General features: G+C 42.4%; 1 protein-coding gene and 1 pseudogene across 3 annotated transcripts in view; both read left to right on the forward strand.

The window, feature by feature from the left end:
• The first annotated feature begins 7,511 nt into the window (after positions 1-7,511).
• Positions 7,512-20,774, forward strand: part of LOC136161419 (zinc finger protein 234-like) — a 58,573-nt gene continuing 45,310 nt past the window's right edge. For 2 of the 3 annotated variants that reach the window (XM_065926270.1, XM_065926266.1), the window contains exons 1-2: positions 9,038-9,066; positions 12,445-12,544. In XM_065926270.1, coding sequence (XP_065782342.1) covers positions 12,530-12,544 — 15 coding nt within the window. In that variant the 5' untranslated portion in view covers positions 9,038-9,066; positions 12,445-12,529. Of the gene's footprint in view, positions 7,577-9,001; positions 9,067-9,378; positions 9,517-12,444; positions 12,545-20,774 lie in introns of those variants that run through there. The other variant, XM_065926262.1, reaches the window with a different exon arrangement.
• On the forward strand, positions 9,028-20,762 carry LOC136161424 (zinc finger protein 234-like; annotated as a pseudogene).

Raw genomic sequence — 20,774 nt, forward strand, 5'->3', positions numbered from 1 at the left:
GCAAAGTAATGTCTCTGCTTTTTAATATGCTATCCAGGTTGGTCATAACTTTCCTTCCAAGGAGTAAGCATCTTTTAATTTCATGGCTGGAGTCACCATCTGCAGTGATTTTGGAGCCCCATAAATAAAGTCTGACACTGTTTCCACTGTTTCCCCATCGATTTCTCATGAAGTGATGGGACCAGATGCCATGATCTTAGTTTTCTGAACGTTGAGCTTTAAGCCAACTTTTTCACTCTCCTCTTTCACTTTCATCAAGAGGCTTTTTAGTTCCTCTTCACTTTCTGCCATAAGTGTGGTGTCATCTGCATATCTGAGGTTATTGATATTTCTCCCGGCAGTCTTGATTCCAGCTTGTGCTTCTTCCAGCTCAGCATTTCTCATGATGTACTCTGCATATAAGTTAAATAAGCAGGGTGACAATATACAGCCTTGACGTATTCCTTTTCCTGTTTGGAACCAGTCTGTTGTTCCATGTCCAGTTCTAACTCTTGCTTCCTGACCTGCATATAGGTTTCTCAAGAGGCAGGTCAGGTGATCTGATATGCCCAACTCTTTCAGAATTTTCTACATTTTTTTTGTAATCCACACAGTCAAAGGCTTTGGCATAATCAATAAAGCAGAAATAGATGTTTTTCTAGAACTCTCTTGCTTTTTCGATGATCCAGTGGATGTTGGCAATTTGGTCTCTGGTTCCTCTGCATTTTCTAAAACTAGCTTGAACATCTGGAAGTTCACAGTTCATGTTCTGTTGAAGCCTGGCTTGGAGAATTTTGATCATTACTTTACTAGCGTGTGAGATGAGTGCAATTGTGTGGTAGTTTGAGCATTCTTTGGGATTGCCTTTCCTTGGGATTGGAATGAAAACTGACCCTTTCCAGTCCTGTGGCAACTGCTGAGTTTTCCCAATTTGCTGGCATATTGAGTGCAGCACTTTAATAGCATTATCTTTCAGGATTTGAAATAGCTCAACTGGAATTCCATCACCTCCACTAGCTTTGTTCGAGCGATGCTTTCTAATGCCCACTTGACTTCACATTCCAGGATGTCTGGCTTTAGGTGAGTGATCATGCCATCATGATTATCTGGGTCATGAAGATCTTTTTTGTACAGTTCTTCTGTGTATTCTTGCCACCTCTTCTTAATGTCTTCTGTTTCTGTTAGGTCCATACCATTTCCGTCCTTTATAGAACCCATCTTTGCCTGAAATGTTCCCTTGGTATCTCTAATTTTCTTGAAGAGATCTCTAGTCTTTCCCATTCTGTTGCTTTCCTCTATTTCTTTGCATTGATTGCTGAGGAAAGGTTTCTTATCTCTCCTTCCTGTTCCTTGGAACTCTGCATTCAAATGGGAATATCTTTCCCTTTCTCCTTTGCTTTTCCCTTGTCTTCTTTTTCACAGCTATTTGTAAGGCCTCCTCAGACAACCATTTTGCCTTTTTGCATTTCTTTTCCATGGGGATGGTCTTGATCCCTGTTTCCTGTACAGTGTCACGAACCTCTGTCCAGAGTTCATCAGGCTCTCTGTCTATCAGATCTAGTCCCTTAAATCTATTTCTCACTTCCACTGTATAGTCGTAAGGGATTTGATTTAGGTCATACCTGAATGGTCTAGTGGTTTTCCCTACTTTCTTCAATTTAAGTCTGAATTTGCCAATAAGGAGTTCATGATCTGAGCCACAATCTGCTCCCAGTCTTGTTTTTGCTGACTGTCTAGAACTTCTCCATCTTCGGCTGCAAATAATATAATCAATCTGATTTCGGTTTGACCATCTGGTGATGTCCATGAGGCCAGGAGGGGCGGCCATGAGGAGATACCCCTCCTCCAAGGTAAGGAACAGGGGCTGTGCTTTGCTGGAGCAGCTGTAAAGAGATACCCCACCTCCAAGGTAAGAGAAACCCAAGTGAGATGGTAAGTGTTGCAAGAGGGCATTAGAGGGAAGACACACTAAAACCATAATCACAGAAAACTAGCCAATCTGATCACATGGACCACAGCCTTGTCTAACTCAATGAAACTAAGCCATGCCGTGTGGGGCCACCCAAGATGGACGGGTCATGGTGGAGAGGTCTGACAGAATGTGGTCCACTGGAGAAGAGAATGGCAAACCACTTCACTATTCTTGCCTTGAGAACCCCATGAACAGTATGAAAAGGCAAAATAATAGGATACTGAAAGAGGAACTCCCCAGGTCAGTAGGTGCCCAATATGCTACTGGAGATCACTGGAGAAATAAGTCCAGAAAGAATGAAGGGATAGAGCCAAAGCAAAAACAATACCCAGTTGTGGATGTGACTGGTGATAGAAGCAAGGTCCAATGCTGTAAAGAGCAATATTGCATAGGAACCTGGAATGTTAGGTCCATGAATCAAGGCAAATTGGAAGTGGTCAAACAGGAGATGGCACGGGTGAATGTCGACATTCTAGGAATCAGCGAACTAAAATGGACTGGAAAGGGTGAATTTAACTCAGATGACCATTATATCTACTACTGTGGACAGGAACCCCTTAGAAGAAATGGAGTAGCCATCATGGTCAACAGAAGAGTCCAAAATGCAGTACTTGGATGCAATCTCGAAAATGACAGAATGATCTCTGTTCATTTCCAAGGCAAACCATTCAATATCACGGTAATCCAAGCCTATGCCCCAACTAGTAATGCTGAAGAAGCTGAAGGTGAACGGTTCTATGAAAACCTGCAAGACCTTTTAGAACTGACACACAAAAAAGATGTCCTTTTCAATATGGGGACTGGAATGCAAAAGTAGGAAGTCAAGCAACACCCGGAGTAACAGGCAAATTTGGCCTTGGAGTATGGAAAGAAGCAGGGCAAAGGCTAGTAGAGGTTTGCCAAGAGAATGCACGGGCCATAGCAAACACCCTCTTCCAACAACACAAGAGAAGATTACCTCCTTAGTGCTGAAAATAAAATACCAACCTAGTTGATTACGATTACATTTCTATGAAATAAAGTCTTGATTTGCTGCCATGGTGTGTGTGTGTGACAAATGAGTCCACTTTAGGCCTTAAAAAAGAAATACTACCTTCATAGTGTTGCAGAAACCAGGAATCATGAAACCAAGCACCACACTGGGAGAGTTGGAGAGCACAGGTTTATTACACCGGTGGGCTCAGCGGAGTTAGCACTCCCAGCTCTGAGCCCCGAACAAAGGGGTTACAGAGATTTTATAGACAGATTATAGGGGGCAACACTAGCTGCTAATAGGCTGGTTAAAATCAGGGGTTTCGCACAGGCGGGAACAGCTGTCAAGATGGGGAGGGGGATGCCGTACCTTTACGTGGACAGGCATGATTAAGCAGGTTTACAGGGGCTGGACAATTGCAAAGAGCAGGACAACATGAGTGAGATAACCTCCACTTCCTAGTATTGTAAGTCCCCACTTTCTGAGACTACGTGACCTACGTGATCCAGACTTTGCAAGGAGAAAGCTGAGTTACCAAGGCAGAATGACCAGGAAGTTATGTAAAATTTTAACTTTTCCTTTTCAGTAGTACAATGGTTTGAGAATTAAACCAGTTGTTGACTCACACAGTTGTGTCCAACTCTTTGTGACCCCATGGACTACAGAACTCCAGGCCTGCCTATCCCTCACCATCTACTGGAGTTTGCCCAAGTTCATGTTCATTGCATCAGTGATGCCCTCCAGCCATCTCATCCTCTGACACCCTCTTCTCCTTCTGCCCTCAATCTTTCCCAGAACCAGGGACTTTTCCAGTGAGTCATCTGTTTGCATCAGATGACCAAAATACTAGCGCTTCAGCTTCAGCATCAGTCCTTCCAGTGAATATTCAGGATTGATCTCCCTTAGGATTGACTGGTTTGATCTCCTTGCTGTCCAAGGGACTTTCAGGAGTGTTCTCCAGCACTGCAGTTTGAACGCATAAAGGTTTTGGTGTTCTTTCTTCTTTACTGGTCCTTCTCTCACAATCCTATGTGACCACTGGGAAGACCATAGCCTTGACTATATGGGCCTCTGTTGGCAGAGTAATGTCTCTGCTTTTCAATACATTGTCTAGGTTTGTCATTAGTTTCCTGCCAAGAAGCAATCGCCTTCTGATTTCATGGCTACAGTCACTGTGTGCAATGATTTTGGAGCCCAAGTAGAGGAAATCCGTCACTACTTCCACATTTCCGCCTTCAATTTGCCATGCAGTAATGAGGCCAGACGCCATGATCTTTGTTTTTTTTAACATTGAGTCTTAAGCCAGTGTGAGTGTGTGTGAAACAAAGGACTCCACTTTGGACCTGTTAGTTTGTTTTTTTTTAAACACTATCTTCGTAGTACAGTGGCTTGAGAATTAAACCAGATAGTTGAATAAAATCTTGCTGGAGAAAGTATGCATATTTTGAGGTGTAGGACAATCATTTTAGCTTATCCATGGTTTGGCCTTGTATGTAGCACTGCTTTTATTGAAAAGCCCACTGGGGATTGGGTAATTTAGGTGGCAGGCAGGAGTCACTGTTATGGCTTGAATTCTTTGCTTTGAGGTAGCCTACTCACTCAGGAGCTGGAGTCATTCTGAGCCAAAAGCAGCCAAAATGTCCGTGCCCACATTGCACTTGCCTATGGAAACCACAGTGACTGGCACCTAAAATGTCCCAAAGCATCACACCCACAACCACATCAGGCACATAGGCCACACAAGCACATAAGCACTGTGGGTACCAGGTTCATCCCCAGAGCCCAGTGTCACCAGTTTAATCTTTAGACCTACAGAGGCCTAGAAAAACCACCATATGAGATGCAGCGTCCAGGATTCCCAGAAAAGTCTTAATTCCTCTGTTTCCCCCTTTTATCTTAGAGAATAGGGCCACTGTCTCTGGTGAAGACACGGAGACCTTGGTCCCATCCCTAAGTATGTTATTTGGCTGGAGACATTTGAATCTGCAATGTCCCCTTAAATAAGATGCAGCATCCAGTTAGCATGGGATTTTGCTAGCTTCTGTCCTTATCTGTTGTTGAGTCCTGTACAAATTCGAATTCTCCTAGGCCAGAATACTGAAGTGGGAAGACATTCCCTTCTCCAGGGGATCTTCCCAACCCAGGTATCCAACCCAAGTCTCCCGCATTGCAGGCGAATTCTTTACCAGCTGAGGCACAGGAAATGGCAACACACTTCAATATTCTTGCCTGGAAAATTTCGTGGATTGCGGAGTCTGGTGGGCAGTCCACGGGGTCGCAAAAAGTCGGACACGACTGAGTGACTTTGCTTTGCTTTTTCCTTATCTGTGCTTCAATTTTTAAATTTCTCCCTCAGGGAGGAGATTATCTCAAAAGTTTCAGTAAAGCCATCAGTCGTTTGGTACTGCACGAAAACGGAGTTGTGAGTGACCTGGACTGGATAGAGCTTCCTGCACAGGACCCTTGTATTTCTTCCAGACACTGCAACCCCTGGGACATCATGGGAGTTGGCGAGTTGCACACAAGGGAGTTTGAGCTTGGTCAAAAGCCTTGGTAGGATATAGTCTCCCTCTCTTCCAGGAGTCACCTCTCAGACTTCTGTCCGCACCCACTGAACCAGGTTCTCCCTGGTAACAGGAAGCTTATGTATATCCTGTTTGTCCCCATGTGGCCAGAGGGTAGGCAGCAGCTCAGTTTTTCACTCAGGGAACTGGTACTGCCAAGGGACAATGGGACTTACAAGTCCTTGCATCTCCACCATGCCACGTGGAAATGTCCCTGCTCAATCTGTTACCGGATTTGGGCTTTGGTTGGGTGTTTTGGGACAGAGCCTAAGGAAGCAGGGTTCACTCTAGGTTGGATGCTGTTAGAAAGCTTTGGGAGAGCAGACAAAACAAATATAAAATCTAAAGTCGTAAAGAAGTAGCAGTCACTCTTTTAGCCAAGACGGTGATACTTGGTATTATGTGGGTGGCACAGTGACCTTATTTTTGTCTGCCTAAACAAAATTATGGAGGGGCCTTGTTCTGTCTTACTTTACCCATAGTCTCAGAGACACCTCATTTGAGGATGGTATTCTGTGATTGGTTTATATCCTAAAGGAGAATAACATTGCCCTAGTTGGAGTGCCATGCCAGCTTCCACATGTCAGGGGCTGTTTTGTTTTCATCTCTCAGATTCATTCAATGAATCATTATATAATCATCATTGAAAGGTTTTAGATTTTCAGTGGCTTTTATTAGAAAATGTCTAGCTTATATTGAGTTTAGAGAAATAGAGGCAAAATAGGAGACTTAAAAAAACAAATACATGTGGGGACTTCTCTGGTGGTCCAGTGATTAAGACTCTATGTTTCCATTGGAGGGGGTGTGGGTTCAAACCCTGGGCAAGGAACTATGTAAGATCTTGCATACCATAGAGTGTGGGCAAAACAAAAAAACCAAGTCTGTGTGTTGATACATGTTAAGTATGTTTATAGGGAGAAAAAAAATCTGGTTATCTTCAGGGGACAGAATCTAAGTATCATCCCCCTCCCCCATTTTGCTTTATACTGTTTTAATTAGCTTCGAGTAACATATGTTTTAATATTACTACCTATAATAAAGATTTTAACCAGAAAATATTAATATTTAATATAATAAATACATTTCATATGAATATAAACATCCTTCCTCACCAATAGAATCCTCCTCAGTGCTCTGTCATTAAATCATACGCTTTTGGAGTTCCCGTAACTCCAGTGCCAAGCTCTTCAGCAATTAGACTTGCATTGAGATAGCAGACAACTTCGTAACTTTCTGAAATTTGGTGCTTTCACATCCAAAGTAGGGATCATATCAACCTCAATGAAAAGTTTAGGTGAGGGAAGAGCACTTTTCCATGAGGACGAGTTTCCATTTTGGCCCTCTCAAGTTTGTTTTTCCTGCCAAAGCAGTGGTACCACAGGGTCTGGAGTTGGCACTGCTACCTCCTTTCTTCCTCATTGCCCCTCCTAAATCATTCCTCTTCGCCTATTCTTTTACCTCACAGCTTTAGCCTCCGAACATCAGATTAGACTAAAATGAGCCTGCATTCAATCACCTTGTGTCCCCTAAGCAGTTAATAACTTGAAGATTGTATCTCCCTACTTGTTCCCTTTCCAACAACACTCCTGCCATAATTGGGAGACATTTTGATTTCAAAAAGTCGTGTCTATGGAATATTTTCACTGGGGAATTCAAGGAAAATTAACAGACCCCGTGCAGGGAACCTCATCACCGCCCGGGGAGTCGGGACTGTGAGGTTCTTTCCGCTGTGGAGTTTTAGGAAGTGTAGTCAAGGAGCTCCCGTAGTTCCAACACTTCTTCCTGGAAAGTGAGACCCTGGTTAGTGTCCCTTGGCATTCGGGGAAGTGTAGTTCTGACACTGTTAGTTTCTTGCAGTGCCGCTCAAGAAGGGGAAATCAGATGAATCCTGGGAAGTGTAGTCCAGATGCCCCGTGAACTCCTAGGACTTCCGTCCAGGGAGAGTGAGGTTGCTGGTGTCTCTTCCGTGGGGCGGGCTTGTCAGTTCCGCGTCTTGGTGGCCCTTCCAAATGTTCTGGATCTATGCATGGGATGCGCAGTTACCTGGCAGTCGACTTAGGGGGGAAGAATCCTCGGCGGAGAGTGCAGGTGCGGAGGAGCAAAGGCAGCGGTGTGCGTTCCCGTTGGCGGAGCGGTTGGGGTATTCTGGCGACCCTGAGAGAGGACCAGCTCCCCTCGCATACCTCCTAGATTAAGAGTTTCCGTGGCTTTGGGCTAGCCAGTTCCGCCTCTCAACCTTGCCTGTGCGCTTCTACTTCTTCGCATGGGGAGTTACTCTCCCTGTGCCTGTGTGTGTGTGTATGTGTGTGTGTGTGTGTGTGTGCGTGTGTATGTCCTTAGTCTACTTACTCGCATGTAGAGTTAATCTCCCTTGCCTCCCGTTGTGTGTGTGTTTGTGTGTGTTGGGTGTGTTGGGTGTGTGTGTGTGTGCGCGTTTAATCTACTTACTCGCATGGGGAGTTAATCTCCCTGTGCCTCCCATAGTGTGTGTGTGTGTGTGTGTGTGTGTCGCATGGGGAGTTAATCTCCCTGTGCCTCCCATATTGTGTGTGTGTGTGTGTGTGTGTGTGTGTCGCATGGGGAGTTAATCTCCTTGTGCCTCCCATAGTGTGTGTGTGTGTGTGTGTGTGTGTGTGTGTGTGTGTGTGTGTGTCGCATGGGGAGTTAATCTCCCTGTGCCTCCCATAGTGTGTGTGTGTGTGTGTGTGTGTGTGTGTGTGTGTGTGTGTGGCTCCTCTGTCCATGGGATTCTCCAGGAGTTAATCTCCCTGTGCCTCCCATAGTGTGTGTGTGTGTGTGTGTGTGTGTGTGTGTGTGTGTGTGTGGCTCCTCTGTCCATGGGATTCTCCAGGAGTTAATCTCCCTGTGCCTCCCATAGTGTGTGTGTGTGTGTGTGTGTGTGTGTGTGTGTGTGTGTGGCTCCTCTGTCCATGGGATTCTCCAGGAGTTAATCTCCCTGTGCCTCCCATAGTGTGTGTGTGTGTGTGTGTGTGTGTGTGTGTGTGTGTGTGTGTGTGTGTGGCTCCTCTGTCCATGGGATTCTCCAGGCACGAATACTGTTACCACGCCCTCCTCCAGAGGATCTTCCCCACCCCTCCTCCAGAGGATCTTCCCCACCAGGGATCGGACCCAGATCTCCCGCTTTGCAGGAGGATTCTTTATTGCCTGAGCCACCCATTACTTTTCTTTAAAATACTATGACCTTCCTAGTAGAGTTGTATTGGGAAGAGGTGATACAAATAAAAGTCTTAGCCAGTTGCTGGCAAATGGTGAGTGCTGATTTCTCCTTGCTGTTAATTTCTGAAAGAACAGTCAGGTACCCGGGTTAGCATCAGAGATCCACTTTCAGTGACCCTTACCCTTCTTTCCATGTCTGTGTGACACTGGGTCATCCTGCTCCCCTTCTGACTTGGAAGAGAAGGTTCCAGACTGCTGGGAGGGAAGGGAGGCTTTAACTTTTAACGAAGACGAGGGCTCGGTCCTGGCATTTCCTAGCATTCTTTCTTTACCCAGCGTGACCTCAGAAAGAACTACAGGAGGTGGGAGTGACTCCTGGGCTACTAACTGCAAAGCTCCACGTGAGTAGGATTTGATATTTTTCTCTTAAAATGATGGTTGTATCAATCAGAGAATGTGTCCGATGTGTAATTGGAAATGGGCATTGATAATAATTAACCCTTGACTGTTAACTTCAGTGAGTGAAAGTGTTAGATGCTCAGTCCTGTCCAACTCTTTGCAACCCCATGGACTGTAGCCTTTCAACCTGCTGTCCATGAATTTCTTCAGGCAAGAATACTGGAATGGGTAGCCTTTCTCTTCTCTCCACGGGATCTTCCTGACCCGGGGATCTTCCTGACCCAGGGATCTGATTCTGGTCTTCTGCATTACAGGCAGATTGTTTACCCTCTGAGACACCAGGGAAGCCCCAATGATGAGCTGCTGCTGCTAAGTCGCGTCAGTCGTGTCCGACTCTGTGCGATCCCATAAACGGCAGCCCACCAGGCTCCCCCGTCCCTGGGATTCTCCAGGCAAGAACATTGGATTGGGTTGCCATTTCCTTCTCTAATGAATGAAAGTGAAAAGTGAAAATGAAGTTGCTCAGTTGTGTCCAACTCTTTGAGACCCCATGGACTGCACCCTACCAGGCTACACCTTCCATGGGATTTTCTAGGCAAGAGTACTGGAGTGGGTTGCCATTGCCTTCTTCGCCACTGATGAGGGTTTTACACAAATAAATACATTGTGCCACAACATGACTCTGAAAAGAAATGTTGCTTTTTTTCCCCTTCTGTAAAATGAGATTGATACTCAGAGGGCTGTAAATTATGTGCCCATAGTCACCCACAAAGTCAGGGGCTCAATTGAGGTTGAAATTCAGGCAATCAGGCCAGAGTTTGAGTTCATAGTCTTTTAGTCCTTAAGGCTTAGGAATCAGGTGGAATCAGGCATCATAGTTAGGAATTGATCGTGAAGGGCCTTAAATCAAATAAGATGGGCTTGGACTTTCCTGTGAGTTTTTAAAGTCATTGTCAACTATTTTGTTTCCCTTGTTGTGAATAGTATTTCTTTTTCTTACAGCCTTTTATTGTGGAGCATTCAAGAATTAAGAAATTTGAGAGAGGAAATTTCTTAATTACTCATTAATCCAGGATGTAATGATAGCAAGTGTTAAGCTTCTAATACGTTTTTGCTTAGTGGCTCTTTTTGTATATTTGTCTATAAACATTTTACAGATTCTTTTTTTTTAAATCATGCCTTTTTCAATGGTTTTCCTCTTATGTGTTTAAACTATGGGAATTTCCAAACACTAATAAGAAAGAATAAACTAATGAACTTCCATATAATTTCTTGATTAGCCTTACTATTTTCATTATTTCCATTCCTATGACTGTTTTCTGAGTTTTAAGGCTATTTTATCTTTATATAATGTTAAACCTATGGAAAAGTTGCAAAAATAGTATAAGGAGCTCTCATATACCTGTTACCCAAATTGACCAATTGTTTTGCCTATCTGCTCTGTACCTCCATCAGCCAAATAACACTAGGAAGTTACCTATATTCAATAACAACTTATTTTAACTTTCTTCGTGAAGGAAGCCCACATACCATGAAATCAGGAGGTGTCTTGGTAAGAGGGATTTCAGAAAGAGTGATTGTAGAATTTTAGCATCACATACTTGGTAATGTTAGATATTATACTAAAGAATAGTATTTTATCTAATAGATAGCTATTAAGTTAATCATAAGTAAGTAATGCCAGATAGCATATTGGATAACATACTATTAAATAATCCACAGTCTTGTATTTAGTTTGTTATGTTTTTTAACTAAAAGTCTTCATAACTGGTTCCCCCCGGTTCAAAGTCCAATTTTATGCCTTATATCGTATTTTTTGTTTATAAACATCTTACAGAATTTTTCTCATACTTTTCTTAATGTTCTTCTTTAATGTGGAATGATTCTACAAACTTTGTCTTTTTTGTTCTTGATATTTTGGGGGAGTATCAGTTCAGTCGCTCAGTTGTGTCCGACTTTATGACCCCACAGACAGCATTCCAGGCTTCCCTGTCCATCACCAACTCCAGGAGCTTGCTCAAACTCATGTCCATCAAGTCAATGATGCCATCCAACCATCTCATCCCCTGTTGTCCTCTTCTGCCTTCCATCTTTCCCAGTATCAAGATCTTTTCCAATGAGTCAGTTCTTCACATCAGGTGGCTGAAGTATTGGAGCTTCAACTTCAGCATCAGTCCTTCCAATGAATATTCAGGGTTGATGTCCTTTAGGATTGACGGATTTGATCTCCTTGCTGTCCAAGGGACTCTCAAGAGTCTTCTCCAACATCACAGTTCAAAAACATTAATTCTTTGACGCTCAGGTTTCTTTATGGCCCAACTCTCATGTCTATACATGACTGCTGGAAAAAACCGTAGCCCTGACTAGATGGACCTTTATCAGCAATGTAATGTCTTGGCTTTTTAATATACTATCTATGTTTTTGGGGTGTATATAGTCAAGTTATTTTGGAGAAAGTTCTTCATTTGAGGTTCGTCTGATGTTTTCCATTTTTAAGTTCAGATTATGCATTGTTGGCAATGATTCCACAGAAGTGTGAGGTGTCCTTGTCTCTGCAGCATAGCTGGAGCCAAAGGATATCAGTATATCCCTATATTAGTAAACTCAGCTTTGTTTACTAGGCTCAGGTAATGTCTGTCAGATTTCTTCACTGTAAAGTTATCTTTTTTTTTAGTTATTAAAGTTTTTTAATAGGGAGATACATTTACTAATTTACATTCTACTGTAAAGAGAAGCTTCTCCTTCCCTACTTATTTATTTATTCATTCATATATAAATATTAGTATTGACTCAATCCATAAATTCATATTGCAAATCTAAATGACATGTAGATTAATAAACATTTATTTTTACCAGCCTGAAATATATGTATCATAGAATTCACCCATTTCAGGTGTACAGATTAATGATTTTTAGTAACTTTGCTGAGCAGCACAACTATCACCATAATAATTTGGAACAATTTCATTTCTGCAGTTGGATTCCTTAGTTAACCCCCATTCTCTCCCCAGAAAGCCAGGGTACCACTAACATACTTTCTGTCTCCATAGATTTGCCTATTCTAGACATTTCATATAAATAGAATGATACAGTATGTAGTCTTTTGTGTCTGTCTTTTTTTGCTTTCCATAGCATTTGCAGGGTTTACCCATGCTGTAGCATAATCAGTACTGGATTAATTTTCATTGATGCATAATATTCCATTGTATGAGTATACCAGTTTGTTCATTCACACATAGGCCAACATTCCAGTTTGTTTCCAGTTGTAGGTTATTATGAGTAATGCTCCTATGAACGTTCATGTACTCAATCACAAGAAGCATCTGTGTGGATGAGCAGTGACCCAAGCTACTCTTTCATGTCTTTTTCTGCCTTCTCAGGCTCTCAGAACTCTCTCAGACAGTTCTGACCTCCTAGAACCTGTACAGCTCAGGACTGTGCCCATCCCTAGGCATAGGAGGAAACATGACCACACTCAAGGTGAGTAGTACCTGCCTTTCTCACTTTAAAGTTCCATCTCATTGCTCAGATTGTTGCACGTTTGTTTTGGGATGACTCAAGCAGAACAGGAGACACAGGAGACATTACATTGTCCTTCTTGAGTTTTCTTTGTGTTTGTTTTTATTTTTTGTTTTATGTGATTATTATATATTTTATGGAGTAGAAAAATGACTAGAAATGAATAACTCTCCCATTTCATTACTTCCCTACTGGCAAACTGTTTTTATTTTCTCTTTGTCTTTTCCTCATGTGCGTTTATAACTGTATCTGTATTTAGGTGTACATCTAACTTTAAATTTTGACTTTGTTCCATTAATATTATATATTTTTTTAAATGGGTACTTCACATTTGCCACTGTATTGATACACCTTTTTTTTTTTTTAATTTTTTGGCAGCTTTTTATTTTTGACTACATCCTACCTATAGACATTTAGGTGGTTTACAAATTTTACTGTTCTAGGCAACCCTTCAGGGACAGCTTTCTTCCATGATACCTTTTCCCCTCAAATCAGTTGTGAAAACAATGTCAGTTTTTTGTTCTTGTTGTACTATGCATTCAATATAGAAAGAACTATATTTGATCTGTGTTGTGTGGGCTGTTTCTTAGGTAGAATATCCAAATAACAGCATAGCACAGCTCTTCTTTCTTTCTTTCTCTCTCTCTCTCTCTCTCTTTTTTTTTTCTGATCCACCACACGACTTGTGGGATTTTCGTTTGTTAAAATGATTTGGGAAGACTTTCTGGCGGTCCAGTGGCTAAGATTCCATACTCCTAATGCAGGGGGCCTGAGTTCAATCCCTGATCAGGGAACTAGGTCCCACACACCCCAACTAAAAATTTGCATGCTGCAACTGAAACCTGGTTCAGGCAAATGAATAAATAAATAAATAAATATTTTTAAAATGTTGGTATAACTGAGACACATGTAATGTCCATCTTACAATCAGTGGCTACTTAAACAGGGAAAGTGCCAAGAAGGTGGAGAGGATGGGTAGGAAGTGAGTCCAGAGTCTGAGGGACTTCAGTCAGTCTGTTGCCACTGAGGAAGGAGAATCACTGAGGAAGCCACTGAGGCTGAGGAAAATCAGTGTGTGGCATTGGCAGGATAGAAGAAGGGCTGGAAATTCTACAAATTGACTGAAGTCCTTCAGAATCTTAACTCATCTCTAACCCATCCTTTCTTTTCCATAGCCGCACTTCCCGAGAAGCTGAGGAAAGTCAGTGTGTGGTGTTGGCAGAACAGGAGGAGGGGGGCTGGGAAGTCTACACATTTCCACAGGAGCCTGAATATCTTCCCATCATCCACCTCTCCTTGGCATTGTCCCGCTTCTACTGGACACTGGTTTTAAGATTGAGCTGAGATTGTTTGTTGTAGGAGGCAGTGACCTTCACGGATGTGGCTGTGACCTTCACGGAGGAGGAGTTGGGGCTGCTGGACTTGGCCCAGAAGAAGCTGTACCAGGATGTGATGCTGGAGAACTTTCGGAATCTGGTCTCAGTGGGTGAGCACAGGCGCCCTGTCTTTTTTAAAAACAATATGTACTTGGCTGCTCCGAGTCTTAGTCACGGCATGTGGAATCTAGTTCCCTGACCATGGATCAAACCCAGGCCCCTGCATTGGGAGTGCAGAGTCTTAGTCACTGGACCACCAGAGAGGTCCCAGGCACCTTTTCTAACAGGGTCATCTCCCTGGCTTGGCTTTGTATCCTCAGATGTGGAAGGCTTTTGGGGTCTTGAAATGGAACTTGGGGACCTGAGTTTCACACCCACGCTTTTTAACAAAATAAAATAAGGGAGAAAAATATCGGAATTTGTCAGGAAGAATGGAATGCATTGCAGGAAACACTCTGGCCATTTGTATGAGTCATATAAGAACCAGTGAGGGGGAAATTTAATGAAAATAGGCACTGGTGAGAAATTGGTTACTGTAGTACTTACTGTATTTATGTGTTCAGGTCTTGAAATATTGGTATATTGGGGTTTTTTCGTTTTCCTTTTTACTTTTTGACTGCACCTTAGGCCATGAGGGATCTTAGTTCCCTAATCAGAGATCAAACCCGTGCCTCCTGCATTGAAACTCTGAGTCTTAACTGCTAGACCATCAGAGAAGTTCCAATATTTTTTGAAATAGGTCATGTTTTCTTAAAAATATTTTCATTATGCTCGTTTTGACTCATTGATCAATATTAAATACAGGAATCTTAATTTCCAGTAAATTGTACTGTTAGTGTATTCATTTTATTTTCTTTTTTTCTGACATTAAGTTTATTTTTAATTGAAGGATAATTGCTTTACAGTATTATGTTGGTTTCTACCAAATGTCAACATGAATCAGCCACAGAGTGTGTTCATTTTAAATATGTTACTCTGCATGTTCACAGGGTGTCACCCCTTCAGACATGATGTATTTCACTTAGAAAAGGATAAAAGGCTTTGGGTGGTGAAGACAGCAACTCAAAGTGAAGGGAAGTCAGGTAAGAACCAGGCAGATGGGGGTCCTTAGAGAAGCCCTCCCATGTGGTTTTACTTCTCTCCAACCCTTTGGCTGTCATCTCATCCAAACTGCCAGACCTCTTCTTTGACATACCTTTGTACTGGTTGCCCTGTGCCTCCTATAGTCTGTTCTCCAGGTAGCAGCCAAGAGTGATGCTTAGGAAAGACTGCCATGAGGAAATCACTTAGGAAAGTGATGCCATTCCTCTCTTCCAAACCTTTTGTAGCTTCTTATTTTTCTTAAAGTTAAACCTCTTAAAGTGGCTTCTGGAGCCCTCCAGGATCTGCTCATGGTCCCCTACTGTCCCTCTGATTCCTTTCCTCTTGCTCCTTGTCACCTACCCATGCTGTACACCACTCATGGCTCAGCCTCACCAGGGATGCTGTATCACCCGCAGCTGCCTGAGCAAATCACTGCAAACACCATAGCTTAACACAACACACGTTGAACATCTTACACTTCCAGAGGTCAGAGGGGTGGCATGGTTTCACTTTGGAGGTTCTGGGGGAGAATCTGTGTCTTTGCCTTTCCAGTGGCTCATGGCCACCTTCCTCAAGCTTCACAACTAGCGACATTGCTTGTCTCTGCCCCGTCCTCCCTTGTCATGTGTCCCTCTTCCGCTTTTTTCCTGCATCATGCTTCTGCTTCGTAGGAGACTTTTGATTGCATTGAGCCTCCCACTCCACCCCAAAGGAGAGGGTGCACTTACATTTTAAGGTCAGCTAATCGGCAGCCTAAATCCTGTCTGCAATCTTAATTCCCCTTTGCCACATAGTCTGACATAGTCTAGGCTCCAAAAATCAGGATGTGAGTTCTTTGGGGACAGTTACTGTGATCACAACAGATTCTTCCACCTCTGAGCCCTTAACACTGCCAGACCTACTTTTCTACCACTAGTCTTCCAGCTCCCTCCCTTTCTGCCTTCAGGTCTCCGCTCAGTTCCAACATCATGAGAGAGGCCTTCTCTGACCACCCTGTGTAAAATTCCATCCTTCCTTTTCTCTCCTCATTCTGCATCTTACTGGATCTCACAGATTTTGCTTGTTTATCACCCCTCTCTCAGCACTGGAGTGTGATCACCAGGAGTGTGGAGATTTGTCTATCCTGTTGAGTACCGGGAGCAGTCCAATATGTGGCTGCGGCTGCTGCTAAGTCACTTCAGTCGTGTCCGACTCTGTGTGACCCCATAGACGGCAGCCCACGAAGCTCACCCATCTCCGGGATTCTCCAGACAAGAACACTGGAGTGTGTTGCCATTTCCTTCTCCAATGAATGAAAGTGAAAAGTGAAAGTGAAGCCACTCAGTCATGTCCAACTCTTAGCGACCCCATGGACTGCAGCCTACCAGGCTCCTCCGTCCATGGGATTTTCCAGGCAACAGTACTGGAGTGGGGTGCCATTGCCTTCTCTGAATGTTGCACACATCTGTAAATATTTGTTGACTCTGTGTTAGTTTGATGGATGAGACAGGAGACCTCTGTTTCTCTCAGTGTGAAGGGGATGTTAAAAACCAGGTCATGTTAAAACCAGAGAGAAGGAAGGAGGTTGCAGAGCATTTTATGTCTTTTGATGTTTGCCTATCTGATTACTTTCTTTTTTTTCCTTCCTTTTAGTTTTTAAAATTTAGTCAGTTTTCCCAATTCCTTTCTATTTTAATTTCTTCCTTTTTTCTTTAATTTAAATAAAAGAATAGTTGATTTACAATGTTGTGCTAATTTCTGCAGTGCAGCAAAGTAACTCAAGAAGTTAGATTCAGTTTTTGAGGGGTTTTTTTTTTTTTTTTGGTAAAATACCATGAACCATGGAAAGAATTGCATGCTTTGTGATAACCACAACCTGCATTTCAGGTGTTGGAGATTTATCTGTATCACTTTCCTAGGTATTTCATGTGATGAACCCTTTCCTGTTGATGATGATGCTGGTTCTTTTTTCTTTTTAAATATGTAGTTTTATTTACTTTATTTTATTTGGCTGCACTGGGTTTTCTAGAATGTCATATAGTTAGAATTATACGGTATGTATGCTTGTCAGATTGGCTTCCATTTTGGAAATTAGAAATAAGTATTTACATTTCCTCCACATCTTTTCCTGGCTTGGTAGTACATTTCTTGTTAGCACTGAATAATATTCCATTCTGTGGAAGTACCAGACTTTTTATTTATGCATTCACCTGCTGAAGGGCATCTTTGTTGCTTCCAAGTTTTGTTTACTTGGAAAAAAGTTTTTGCTTTCTCTTAAAGTTGTAGTTGATTCATATTTTATTATCTCTATAGCATTTTTTGTCTGCATCATTTACTAACTAACTATAAAGTTTACTATCTGAGATTCTACACTACCTTTGAATCCAATAGAAAGTGTCTTTGGGTGAACAGTTTGCATCTAATTATCAAAAGTTAAATTTTTGACGTTTGACTTGCAACTATTTAGGAAACTCACACCAATGGGTTTTGTTAGGTTTAGTAGTAGTGGGTAGGAGCGATCTTGACCACCACTTGGTTTCCATTGGCATGCAAACCAGAGCACATGACACGCAATGGAAGAGACAAACGGAACATTCTCTGGATTCATTCAAGTCTCATACTCTCTCCTAAATGTGAAGTCTTGAAAACGGCGAACAGAACCTTCAGTTTTCCACATCTCAGAATTTTGTGTCATTGCAGAAGAAAAGATCCAAAGTGAGATGGAGACTATTTCAGAAGTAGGACCACATGAAGAGCTTTCCTGCTGGCAGATCTGGCGACACATTGCAAGTGACTTAACCAGATGTCAAGACTCCAGGATAAAATATTCTGAATCCCACCAACAACATGACTCACCTGGCCAGAATGGGGCCGGACTATCTGTAATTCACCCTGGCCAGACACCTTCTCAGTGTAATGAATGTACAAAATCTTTCAGTGATCTCTCCAACTTTGATCTTCATCAACAAATACACTCAGGAGAGAAGTCTCATACATGTTGTGAGTGTGGAAAAAGCTTCTGTTACAGCTCAGCACTTCGCATTCATCAGAGAGTTCATTCGGGAGAGAAACGCTATAAGTGTGATAAGTGTGGCAAGGAATTCAGCCAGAGTTCACAGCTGCAAATTCATCAGAAAGTCCACACTGTAGAGAAGCCATTCAGATGTGAGCAGTGTGGGAAAGGCTTCAGTCGTAGATCAACACTTACTGTTCATTGTAAATTACACACGGGAGAGAAACCTCACAATTGTGACAAATGTGGATGGGCCTTCATTCATGTTTCACATCTTCAGGAACATCAGAGAATCCACACTGGGGAGAAACCATTCAAATGTGATATATGTGGTAAGAACTTCCGCCGCAGATCAGCACTTAACAGTCATTGTATGGTCCACACTGGAGAGAAACCATACAAATGTGAGGAGTGTGGGAAGTGTTTCACTTGTGGCTCAAATCTGCATATCCACCAGAGGGTCCACACAGGAGAGAAGCCTTATAAATGTGAGGAGTGCGGTAAATGCTTCGTTCAACCTTCACAGTTTCAGGCCTTCACATGGGAGAGAAACCACATGTATGTACAGTGTAAGGGCTTCATTTACAGTTCAAGTTTTCAAGCCCATCAGGGAGTCCACAAAGGAGAGAAACCATACAGATGCGATGAGTGTGGGAAGAACTTCAGGATGAAAATCCATTATTAAGTTCATCTGGTCGTCCACACAGGAGAAAAACCCTATAAATGTGAGGTATGTGGGAAAGCCTTTCGTCAGAGTTCATATCTTAAAATCCATCAGAAGGCCCACAGCGTAGAGAAACCCTACAAGTGTGAAGAGTGTAGGCAGGGCTTCAACCAGGATTCACGACTTCAGATCCACCAGCTGATCCATACTGGTGAGAAACCATACAAATGTGAATGGTGTGGGAGGGATTCACTCACAAAACCGATCTTAAAATTCACTGCAGAATCCACACTGGAGAGAAATCATACAATTGTGAGGAGTGTGGAAAAGTCTTTAGTCAGGCAGCTCATCTTCTGACCCACCAGAGAGTCCACAGTGGAGAAAAGCCATTCAAATGTGAAGAGTCTGGCAAGAGATTCAGTCGGAGTTCACATCTTCAAGCCCACCAAAATGTCCACACTGGAGAAAAGTCGTACAGATGTGAGGAGTGTGGGAAGGGTTTAAGTGGAGCCTGAACCTCGACACGCATCAGAGGGTCCACACAGGAGAGAAACCATAAAAGTGTGGGGAGTGTGGGAAGCACTTCAGTCAGGCCTCAAGTCTTCAGCTTCATCAGAGTGTCCACACTGGAGAGAAGCCCTACAGATGTGACGTGTGTGGTAAAATCTTCAGTCGGTCTTCACAGCTTCAGTATCACAGGAGAGTTCACACAGGGGAGAAACCCTACAAGTGTGACGTGTGAGGTAAGAGCTTCATTTGGTGCTCCAATCTTGTAAGTCATCACAAAATTCATACTGGAGATATATGAAAGTGATGAGAGTGGTAAGAACATCAAGGAACTATCAGAGGAAAGAAGTTCCACAAAATGATTGTTTCAAAAAACTCATGTGCAACCCTGAGTTCTTGGGAGTGTCAGGTCTCATAGGAGGGAAGGTATTGGGTGTTGAAACAGTAGCTGAACTTATCCCAGTGTTCACCAGACCACACAGCAGAAACCTCCTCTGAGTGGTGCTGTAATGGTTGCATTCAGAACTTTGACATTTGTTAGATGCCAGTTAGGGAGATAGCACTTAGAGAGGAAGAGTTTGGTCTTGCCTTTAATGAAAGTGTAAGGTTGGGCTTGTCAAAACTGATGTCCAAGATAATGTGAGCTCCATGAGGGCAGGGACTTGGATGTTGAATCTACACAACCTTAACATCGACTCTTGCTTGTAGGTGTGCTCAGTTCATGTATGTTAAATAAACCAAAAGGGGGAAATGGACACTATTTGAAAATTGTTTCAGTGGAGGAAAACCTACCAAGTAAAATTAATTCAGGAAGTGATCATTTGTTGAAGTACAGAAAACCACTTGATATTATAATCTGCAGTATTAATATGATATGAGCCTATTGCAACTGGCTCCTTGCCTCCCACAGCCTCTGTTCTCAAGTAGGGTTATTGTTTGAGGCCCTGTCTAGTTTTCCAAGGATTGAGTCTAATATAAAATTGAACTGTCTTGTGATTTTTTTTCTGACAGTACAAACTGAAAATGTTACTAACTTTGCAACAATAGGTAACTGTACAATTGATTTTTTGTGAGTCACTCAATGTTAAGGCAGGATTTACTGTAACATTTTGAAAATGTCACAAAAATTGTCACTAGAAAAAATTTTATTGGTCGACCTTGAAGTTACCTATTTCTAATTCCCTCATTTTTATCCAGACTTTGAAATATTTGCTTACTAAGAACTGTAGCATTTCTTCTGTCAAAATTTCTCAGGTAGAGGCTATGCCTTATTCTTCACACACATCCATGAGGAAAATACCCAGGAAACTTGTAGGAATTTGATAAAATTATTAAATGTATTATTGAGGCAAGACTGACATTTATGTCCTTTGACCTACTGGTAACAGTACAGCATGGTTTTGGGAAAGGAGTACTTATCAGTATATAGGTTATACATCTCTTTGATCTAAAAATCATATAACGGAATGCTTTAGATTATGAGGTTAGTATACGAAAAAGATAATCACCACATCAATGATGTCACTGAATTTTTTTTTTATGGAAATAAGTGTATAGCTGTAGGAATTT

This window comes from Muntiacus reevesi, chromosome 2 (genome assembly GCF_963930625.1).
Source record: "Muntiacus reevesi chromosome 2, mMunRee1.1, whole genome shotgun sequence".
Classification (NCBI taxonomy): domain Eukaryota; kingdom Metazoa; phylum Chordata; class Mammalia; order Artiodactyla; family Cervidae; genus Muntiacus; species Muntiacus reevesi.